Source organism: Paralichthys olivaceus, chromosome 5 (assembly GCF_024713975.1).
Source record: "Paralichthys olivaceus isolate ysfri-2021 chromosome 5, ASM2471397v2, whole genome shotgun sequence".
Lineage (NCBI taxonomy): Eukaryota > Metazoa > Chordata > Actinopteri > Pleuronectiformes > Paralichthyidae > Paralichthys > Paralichthys olivaceus.
In genome coordinates, this window is record NC_091097.1 from 19,700,986 (window position 1) to 19,712,253 (window position 11,268).

At 45.6% G+C, this 11,268-nt stretch overlaps 1 protein-coding gene across 1 annotated transcript; it reads right to left on the bottom strand.

Annotated features, from left to right (window-relative positions):
• Positions 1 to 8,168: 8,168 nt before the first annotated feature.
• foxd7 (forkhead box D7) lies at positions 8,169 to 11,014 on the bottom strand. The gene has a single exon (XM_020110020.2). The coding sequence runs from the start codon at positions 9,430 to 9,432 to the stop codon at positions 8,464 to 8,466; it is 969 nt and encodes a 322-aa protein (XP_019965579.2). The 5' UTR covers positions 9,433 to 11,014; the 3' UTR covers positions 8,169 to 8,463.
• Positions 11,015 to 11,268: the final 254 nt, after the last annotated feature.

Genomic DNA, 11,268 nt, shown 5'->3' on the forward strand with positions numbered 1-11,268 from the left:
GTGTGTGTGTGTGTGTGTGTGTGTGTGTGTGTGTGTGTGATTATCAGAGCTCTGCATTAAATAAAACACCTCCTCTGTGTTGCGATGGCGTTCCCTGCAGCCCTGGAGCGGAGCAGGCGGCGTGACTTTCAACAAACTGTGGTTTGGTGCAGATCAAACGTTCAACTCGTTTTTGAATTCATCACTGCAGCAAACCCACCCTCATTAGTCAATGGCACTCAGCAAGTTGTAGCGTCTAATTCTGCGGGGGCCGCCCAAACTTATCACCCTTCATTTCAACATGGTGGGCTGCCCCGACGCTGGAACCCTCTCAAGCTTTTCCAGACATCTGACAACAGCCACATTTATTTATTGACTTCATTTCGCTTGCGGGGCGGCTTTTACTGCTCCCCCGAGTGATACAGAGTTAATGTAGAACTTCTCATTGCTCGTGAGTGTTTTTTCACTCCTCCTTCTCCTCCTCCTCCTCCTCCTCCTCCTCTCCCTCCTTTTTTAAACTGTTCTTAAGTGTTTAAACACTCGGGTAATGATGTGCTGTTGTGGAAGCGAAAAACCATGTGGGATAAAAAAGGAAAACATCCATGTGGGCTTCCCCCCCGAAGAGAGAGCGAACCACCGAGGATGGGATGAGAGTGTGAAGGGGCCTGTTAATCAAAATGAAAGAGCACCTCTCAGGGCCCTGGTGTTGACGAGGCCACAGAGGAGCTGTGGGAACATGGTCCTCTGGGTGCAGAGACCCAGACGCCCTCCAGCGCACAGCGAGCAGCGACTGTCTGCAGGCCCCGAAACTGAAGTCACCCTCAGGTCAGAATAACTGAAAACATTATGAGAGTTTTATTTTAGTTTTGATTTCAGTTATTCCCATCGTGTGCTACATTCGACCACAGCTGTATCAGATACTGAATAACTGCGGCGCGATCGGAGGGAAGAGCCAAAGTCTGCATAACTATTAGTTGTTCATTAGGTTGGAAACCAAAGTGGAGCCGAGCACGGAAGCTTGAGGAACTCCACTAGTTTGAACGGAAGCTGAGAAACTCTGCGTTTTAGTTTTAAAACTCCGGGGCTGCATATTAGTCTGGACGAGTGTTTGACGTATAGACGCTCATTTCGGTCGTGACGTAGTCTTCGCTGGTTCGTCAGGCTCTTATCACATGACGGAAGAAAAAACAGCTTTAGCCTCAAATAACAAAACGTGGATAATTCATTTTAAGCGTTACCGACCTTGCTGCAGTTAAATTCTGCATTTTACAGTAAATACAATGTTTACATGTGGAGGAGACGAGACGATCCCATCGGTTTGATATACGAAGGTTTGTTAGAATGGACGGGGATTAAAACTGATTCAAAAGCAATACGGACAGAGCTCGTTTTGTTTGGCAAATGAAAAGTGTGGATGCGGCCTGAGTCTGGGAGATAATTGTTAAACCAGCTTTCTCTTTATTTTGACTCGAGGAATATGTTTTTTTTTTCTTGTCAGAGTCAGCTGAGAGTTTTTATCTCGGAGAAACTAAAGTCAGATGAAATATGAGCCACATGATTCTGGCCTGAACACTCTGATTAGAAGTGTTTCACGCTAACGGCTCAATCGAAAATCATATTAACTTGGAAAAGCAGAGGAGACATAATCGCAGTAATTTCATTAAAACAGCCACAATTATTAGTGGCTGAGTCTCACGTTACCCAACAGTTATTATTACATCACAGCCCTCTGCCTTTTGAGGCTCATCATGTTTTGCTGTTTTTCCTTTTCAACTGATTGAATGGAGGCCACCCTGCTCCCTCTCTGTTCTCCCTACTGTTGCTGCTGCTGCTGCCTCTCACAGAACGCCTTCAACTCAGCAGCTTTTTCAAATTTGGGGCTTGCGACACTCAGCCAAAAGCCGCAAATTACCCCCCTCTAGCAGCAGCGAATTAGGAACAATTTTGTGTTAGCTATAAAAAAAAAGAGCGAGAGAGAGAGAGGGAGAAGTGAGGGGAAAATATAGCTTACACCAGGGACCACCAACAGAGGCAACATGGGGATGAACGGCTCGTTGGCCGACAGTTTGGGTGGCAGGGCGGTGCTAGAAAGCAGCCTCGGCGTTCCTCAGAGCAATCAATCCTATCATATCACATCTACATAGTACGGCACAACATCCATTACCAAACACAAAGGCCTGAATTAGTGGATTTATGTTGCTGTTGCAGGATGTTTGCAGGCCCATGAATTGGCTTTACAGTTCCCTGAGCACACAGACCTGCAGGAGCGATAACAGAAACCACGGCCTGTCCTCTGACACCGGCGGCCTCAGTCGTGTTCACTCTGGTGACACCGGAGAGGAAACAATTTTCCTTCGTATGAGGTGACAATTCACCGTCTGGAATTTTCATCCTCTCTTTTTCCAAGAGGGTGGGATTTTTGATTTCCCCCCACGATGCGGTTGGTCCTTAACTCCGGGCACTAATGTAAAAAGGGGTCTTTTTCTTGTTTCTTACAAAGCGTGAGGTTTGGCATGCCCACTTATTCTGCTCCCATTGAGCCAATCCATGTTTTTCCCATTCTGGCACCCTCTCTCTACTCCCTTCTAAAATCCATTTCCAAGTTGTAATGTGCCACTGCAGACGTTATTGAGGGGAGAAAACCAAATGTAATGGGGGAGAGAGGTGGAGAGGGAGAGTGCAGACAGACAGAGAGAGAGAGAGAGAGAGAGAGAGACAAGGAGGGTGAGTAAATGGAGAGAGAGAGAGAGAGGCAGCGAGGGAGGTTTCCAACTATTAACTGGCTGCTTTTCAAACATCCTCCGCTTCATGGCGATGCCTGGTGTGGAAGGCGGACCACTTTGTCTTCCTCAGAGATCAGTGGGAGCGGGCGGCCCACGGCCAGGCTGGGGTTACTGCTCTCATTAGGCCGCGCATCGACCGCCGGGGCCTCGGACGCTACAAGAGCTGGGGTGACCCCTCGCTGACACATCTCGGCCCAGATGTTAATTATACTTCCTGCTCCCCTTATGATTAAATGACAGCGTTTAAAGTCTTTGTTTGTGCGGCTAATGGCTCTCATTTAGTGCAATAAGTGTTTTAGGGGCTGCTGTGGGTGACATCACGCTGCCGCCGCCTTTCATGTCGGCCCTGCAAAGGGTGAGCACCTCTCTTGGTGTTCGGAGACCTTGTACCTGCAGCGGATACCGCACACGCTGACGCACACGCACGCAGACATGTGGGGATATGCAGAAACCTGGCGGGGGGAACGGTGCGGCGATGCCAAGCACCATGGACAGCGTGAGGGCATGAGGTCGCCAGCTGGGGAACAGTACCGGCACCAGGGAGGTTGAAAATAGAGTGAAACAAGGGGGGGGGGTGTCAAGACCAAGTGTTTGCCAGTTACTTACAGATTGGCTGCTTCACAAGCTTTTTGGAGAAACAGATGTGGAATGGAGGAGGATCTATCTGCAGTAAAACCTTAAATGCAACTGTGGATTTTAAGAGGCCTAATGGAGCAGTGCACTCTCTGCAGACCGTCCGAGGGCGAGGACGGAATACGTAAGAAGTCGTCGGGACAAAATGTTTAAGTTCAGCAAAGTCATTTAAAGTATTTATAGACGTCTCGGTCATTTCTGGGTTCATTAGATCATCCGCTGTTTGTTTTCAGTCGCTGGTGTTTGCTTTTTTTTCTTCTTCTTTCTACCTTTTTATTTCTCAGTCCTTCATCCTCTCCTAAACATTTCCCCCTTCATCTTGATTTTATTGTCCCCCCCCCCCCCCCAGCTGCAGATCTCTCTATTTTCTCCCACCCCACTCTGAGCGCGTGGCTGAGGTGTGAGATCATTCTCCTTCTGGGTGGCTTTCCTGCTATATGTCACTGTCATCTGTTGGCACTGGGGCTAGAGGGGGGGTCCCTTTTCCAAAAACACACCGCACTCCGCCTCACCACCCTGAGCATAATAAATTCTTGGGCACGAGACTGGAGAGGGGTGCACCAACGGAGCAGTGTGTTTTACTGGGCTTGGCAGGGCAACACATAGACCGGTGAGAGAGGGAAGGCAGGGGTGTGTGTGTGTGTGTGTGTGTGTATATATGTGTGTGTGTGGGTTACTGCTGCAAGGAGGGTGGAAGATTTATAATTGAATAACTCCCTGAAGCAGGGCAGAGGGGATTGGCCCTGCCAGGAAAAGCAAACGCCAAAGAACGAGTGAGGCCTGTGGAAGTCAGCCATTAAAGTGAGAGGAGAGAAAAGCTCAGCTGTGATCTGCCTCAGCAGAAAGGTGCGAGATTTACAAATGATAACTGAAAAACCACAACTCCTATTCTGCCTTTCCATTCCACAAACTCCGATTCTACCAGTTGCTTTGTTTATAATGTTATTTTTTTAATTTCTCATCCGAAAATATGATTATTTTGACGCAGCGTTAAACATAAGAAACTGTCACAGATTCATTTTCAGTCGTTTAAATCCACGTGGATGAGACCTCCACTACTGTTTGCTGGGTAAACATGTTATTAAATCAGATACAACAGTTCACAACTCTACTATGTTTTAGTTTGGGTGTTAAATTACAATAATATAAGATATAACTAACACTGACTTGAAGTTTTGAACTAAATGAAACGTTAAAACTTGAGCGAGGGCAGAAATTCACCCGGGACAAAGGATTATAATGACGTGAAAACTCAAAATAGATATATTGTACTGTTATATTATACTTATTAATACTGATAAAAACATTATCACTAACACTGGATCAACAAGGAAACAATAACGTGTTGCTTCGGTGCTCAATTATAACCCAGTGATTTTTGCTTGACACACTCTGGGTTGAAGATAAGATGTAGAACACTGACACTGAGTCAGATCCTGAATTGGTGAACTTTCTGATCTTTGTGAATTTTTACGCTTGCTCCAAATTAGAAAAGAAAAAAAGAAAAAAACCCATCATGCTGCAAGACAGGAAAAATATTTGAGGGGAATTTAGTCCAAATGATGCATTTCAAATTCTTCTGGAAAAAACACACATGGCCTCATTGATTTTTCTTTTCCTAAACTGAACTTGCAGGGGTTACATCCCAGAATGCACCGCTCTGCGGGCCTTTGGAAGCAGGAGCAGTGGAGTTGGAGTTTATCTTGCCTGTTTGGTTTGGCCTTTGTGAGTGGAGAGTGAAAGCATGGCAGAGCGGCACTGTCAGGCATGAATGCAGATCTGACTCAACCGTCTCGCTCTTCCCAGAGAGACGACGTCCACATCAGAGCTGCGATAAGTCGGAGCTGATCATCCACGTGGAAGTGAAATGCTGCAACATGGCGTGCACCACTGACAGGTTGTCACATAAACCTACATTCATGACTTCCACTCCGGCCATGAATCTTCTTAATACGACACCGAGTAAAGTTCTCTGGTGACAAATTCAATTTGAAACACAATGCCCTTGTTTCAGATTCTGAGTGACTTTGCAGATTACATTAAATTTTACAGTTTGAGACGTCTCAAAAATGAAAAAAGGGCCATAAAGTAAGGAAGGAAAAAAAAAGAAAAAGTTAAAAAACAGGAAAATCTTGCTGCTGATCATTAAAAAGAGGCTTTGCCTTTTTAATACCGGCGAAGATTTAATAAACCGTGTCACACTCAATGACGCACAAAGGGGGAAAAAAGGGAAAAAGTCAAAAGAGTTTCGGCGGCGCAACTGGCAACTTTTACCTCCTTCAGGATGGAAAACTGATGTGCAGTCATAGCCCCACACACACACACACACACACACACACACACACACACACACACACACACACACACACACACACACACACACAGAGTCTGGAGTGTCTGACTTGCTTATTTTATCAGGTGCACCAGCTTCCCAACACCCCCCTCCAAAGAAAAGACAGCCCCCCCCCCCCCCCCTCGGCTGCTGATCAGCTGCTGCAACTGCTTCACTTTCTCTTCTCTTAGTTTCTCGCTGAGAAAACAGGCTCATTATAATGAAAGATTACAATGACGAAAGATTCAGTCACACTTTGCTTTACCTCTGAATATGTTGAGGCGGAGATCTCACTGACTAAACAACATATTCAAAGGGAAAAAGACAGAGAAGAAACAAGAGGAAAAGCAAAAGCCTGAGGAATAAATACAGAACATTTAATTTTAAGCAGATGAATCATCTCACACAAGAAGAGTGGGAGGTGAATTAAGGTGAGATTAAAAACTTTAAACGCAGGGAAAGATGAAAATGAGTCGAGCTTTAGATTTTTGGGAGTTGTTGCATGTTGCAGGTGCACGAGGAGAACAACTGGAGCTCAGTAAAAACAGAGGTTCCAGTGTATTTCAGGGATCTGAGTGTGTTTGATGCAGGAGGTTAAAAGGCAGCAGTGAGGAGAAGCACCGCAGCTCAACACCACGCTGGGATTGTGTGCAGAAGGTGCATCAATGACTTGCAGACACAAGACCTGAACTTCTTGTTATCTTGTTAAATCAGATGAGTTCTAATAGCAGAAATACTGTGGTGTGTGTGATATGAATCTCATTTCAACCACAGCTCGTGCCGCACTGTTTAAGATCCGCAGTGCAAATATTAGACATTTGGCTACGGGGAAATAAAAAAAAAAGGGAGAAAACCTCAAAACAGATTGGATTAAATCTAACCATCAAAAAAAAAAGGGGCCAGTTTGTGAAGATGTCTCTGAATGGAGCAAAACAAAGAAAAGAGGAGGCTGAGTGAGAGAAGGAGAGAATGAGAGGGAGCTCTTCTTTCTCTCTCTCTCTTTCAGGAGTGGGCAACTTCACAGCTCAGCATCAGGTAACAATCTTTTTATTTGTTTCAGTGTCTCCCTGTGCCAAAGTCTCTGAAGCACTGAGCGTGTGGTGGGATCCATCAGCTCCGTCCAACAGCTCCAGCGTGGTAATCCATCTAAACCAGACTCAGAATAGAATTAAATAAATACTTCCATGCTCGGAAACCTAGAATTATTTTACTACTGTCATCCTCGGTGCAGAGCAGGCGCTGCTTTCGCTTAAGTGAAGAAGAAAGGAAAAATAAATCAGTTAATGTGAATTAGTGACATGGAGGCCCGTGGGTGGAGGAGCTTCATCTCACCACGTCTGTTAGTTTCAGTTTGTTATAGATTATGATGATGATGAGTTAATCATGTTGACTTTGATTCCACCAGCTCAGTTTTCACCTTTTATAGAGACAAGAAAGAAAAAAAAACCTGTAAGAGGTCAAACTGTGAAAAGTCACTGAACAGGAAGAAGTCAACTTTTATGATGGTGAAAATTAACTGATGGATTATTATTTTAGAAGAAGAATAAACTAAATTCTAATTAAATCAACCACAATGAGAATAAAATATATTTTGAAAGTTATCATTTCTCACGTAAGATTTTATTAAAATTATGAATTCATCTATTTATTTTAGGAACATATTTAATGTGCTCAAATTAAATGATGAAGACATATTTTCATCTTCCTCATAATAAACGATCAGACAGCAACACACACACACACACACACACACACACACACACACACACACACACACACACACACACACACACACACACACACACACACACTGGCCTGTGCTCTTATCTTTGGTGTGAAGATCATCAGCTGCTGATTAACACTCCACTTCCTCCTGTTTGATTATAACTGCACGACAACTGTATAATATAAAATCATTATACAACATTAAAATAATGTTATTGTAATAATTTAAAAGTTAATCCTGAAGTTTCCAAACTGACTTTGACGCTGACGCACCAGGATTTTATCCAACGTGGTGCAAAAGGTCACTTTACTAATTTAATATTTTACAATATAAATATTGTTTTACAAGCTGCACTGCAGTTTTATTTTATTTTTTTATCATCACATTATAATAAATAACTCCCTGTGATTTATAATTACGCAACTGATCTGTGATTGATTGTGTGAGGCCTCATGGACCTGCAGCTCATTTAAACGGAAGGTTTATATATTTGCATTAATACATTTTCTTTAACTGCCAATGCAACACTTGAATAACTTTTCAATAAAAAATAGTTACTTTAAATATTCGAGAATCGTTTGTTTGAATATCAGAATCACGAGTTTGATCCAAGTGTTAATTCAGCTCAGCAAGAAAACACGAGAGGAATAAAACACATCTTCAAACCTGAAAGTGAGTAAATAATTAAACATGAGCGCGCGGATCTGCACAAAATACAACTGAACGCAAAGTTTAAATATTCACTTTTTTTATTTCCAGAAAAAAAACGTAAAGGAAACTCGTCATTTAAATATTTTTTTGTTTTTGTTTTTAAAAGAAGAAGATAATTAAAGATCAAATAAAAAAAACGGGTTTATCCAAAAAAGAGGAAGAATTAAGGGAAGAGTTGTTTTTTTTTTTTTATCTACAACATTCTTTAAAAACAGATCATCCATCTTCATCGCTGCAGAAACTCGGAGCTTCTTAAATTGTCTGTTTTACCTGAGGAAACACGAGCGGCCTGAACGTGATCACTCATTATTACTGTTGATGTGTTTGACCAGGGCCACGGTGCCTGCGCGCTGAGTCTGTAGTTTCTGGTACTCCTGCTGTAAACTGAGGAAGTGTGGAGCCGCCGCCGGGTGGAACAGCGCCGGGGAGCCGTACGCAGCGCCGGAGGTCAGAGGGGAGGAGTAGGCAGGACACTGGGCCGGGGAGAAGGCTTCGATGCCCGGCTGCGACTGGAGGAACGCCTTGGCTGTGAGCGCGCTGCGGGAGAAGAAGCTGGACAGAGCCGGCAGGATGCTGCTGACAGGTGGGATGCTGGCGGCGGCGGCGGCGCACGTCGAGGGCGCGTGGTGATGGAGGTAGGGGTAGATCTCCAGGCTGGGCAGCTGCAGAGCCGCCGTGCCGAGGCCGTACGCGCCCGGGAAGCCGTGCAGTCCGCTGGGCTCCAGGTGCTGCTCCTTCAGCGGGTCGAAGCGAAAGTGCTGCCGCTTGAAGCGCTTCCTCCGCCGCAGGAAACTCCCGTTCTCGAACATGTCCGAGGAGTTAGGGTCCAGGGTCCAGTAGTTGCCCTTCCCGGGGTTCCCGGGCTCCCGGGGCATCTTTACAAAGCAGTCGTTAAGAGACAGATTGTGCCGGATCGAGTTCTGCCACGCGGGGAATTTCTCCCGGTAATAAACGAAGCGGTGGCTGATGAAGTCGCAGATCTCGCTGAGGGTGAGTCTCTTCTTCGGACTCTGCAGGATGGCCATGGTAATCAGAGCGATGTACGAGTATGGAGGCTTCACCGACGTGGGACCTTTGGTTTTAGCGGGAGCCCCACACACCGGAACGGGGCTGTACGTGTCCCGGTCTTTGCTCGGGCTGCTGGAGGAAGTCTCCGTGTCTTGCTCCTTCTCATCCAGAGGTTCCGGCTGCTCCTCTCCGTTATCTTTGAGTCCTTCCCCTACTACGTCGATAACAATATCCTCCATGACTTCCGAACCCAATGTCATAGTAGATTTCCGCGGGTGAAGCCGACACCACCTGCCAACAGGTGGGAGAGTGACAGCTCTTCTCCTGAACCGGGAAGGTTTTTACGCACGACTCATCTCCATTCACAAAAAAAAAGAAGCAACGGTGAAAATCCGAATTCACTCCTCCCCCTACTTCTCCGGGACCGGATTCTCCAAACCGCAACACATCGGTGCTGATTTCCTTTATTTTGGTGCCTCAAAGAGCGAAAGTGCAGTCGGCGAGTGATTGTGCGTAACGCGTAAAAGTGCGTTCGTTCTCCGAGGTGTCCAACATCATCTGTAACCTCCGCTGCTTTCCTGCGGGTCGGGTGGATGTGATGTCACGTCGAGGCACGAGGAAAAGAATCCTGACCAATGGAAACGACGCAAATGGTACCAAGGAGGCCGATATACCAGCCTCCGAGCGCACTCTCATCATCATCATCATCCGCGCATCAGTGCCAAGTGGACGCGGGCGATGGAAAACCAGCCACTAAAAACATCCGCATGAACAACGACCCAAAGCAGGAATTTTATCTGGAGAGGAATAAAACTATTTTCAGAGTCGTGATGAAATGTTCAGTTTGATCAACCTGAGTAAAAAAAAAAGAAGCTTCTGGTCAATATGATCCACGGCTTTTATGGAGCTTTAACTTTTAAGTAAGTTTTATTTTTAGAAGTCTCAAGAGTCAAACACACAAATAAAGTTCAGTGAAATATGTTTTCTTTGTTGAAAACTACTTTAAAGTGTATTTTAAAAGAAGAAGGGGACCAAAACAAAAAAAACTCTGCGTCAGGGAAAATAAAAGAGACTATTTGAGGACATCAGATCACCGTCACGAATTTTAACACCGAGGGGGGAAATCCCCAAACACTTCTCCACGTGAGGCAGGGACTTAAACCTTAATCCGCCCTGGAAGCCTCCTGCAGCCGCACTTTACGCACACACTTGACGCACAATTACACGTTTTCAGACGTTCAACAGAGGATAAAACTGCAATGACTGATTTTGTGCTGCTGCGAAAATAATAATTTGTCGCCTGCAGCTCTGCATCGCGGCGTCTTTGCGTAAACTGTGAAGAGGTTTCACTCACACCTCGGCTCCGCTTCAGACGCAGACTGAAAATAAACCCCCCCCATGTGTGAAATGGAGAAGGGATAATATTTAATCTGCATAACCTGAGATTTCTGAGGCTGAGACTTCTGCGCACTCTGTTTTCCATTTTGGGCTCAGACCTAAAAATCCGCAATAACCCCCTGAGATTATCTTCTTTAATAATGGGCAGCCGAGAGCAGGACGCTGATGTGGGGATGAAAGTAATAGATTTTCACTTGCGCAGACATAAAAGAGGAGAGAGGAGAGGAGGGCGCTCTTGGTATTGTTGGGAGGCCTCTGGTTGTTTGTGTTTAATGATGGAGCCCTTTGTTGGGGATTCCCACATTTCCTGCCTCTAATCGTATTGATACCCCGGGGCAGAAGTGGGACTGGGTCCGGACTGGGTGGGCTCCACGGTACCAGGCAAAGCTGCAGATGATTTCCCAAATTCATCACGCATGTCCTCAGATTGGAAACAGGCCCGTGTGCGCGTTGTGTGGTTCCAAAGAGGTCCGACGCGGAGCAGGGGGGCGTCAGATCACCGCGAGGAGCTGAAGGTAAATGTGGCGAGGGGTTCGACCGTGTGGTGCCACGTGCTGGAGTCATTTCTGGGGACGAACGATGACTGACGACGCGTTTTTTTTTTTTTTCCTTTTCTCCAGATAAATGAGATAGAAAAACCCTCCATGCGCGCACGAGCAGCTGGTACTGAATGTTTCCTGATGTTGCACATTTTGCAG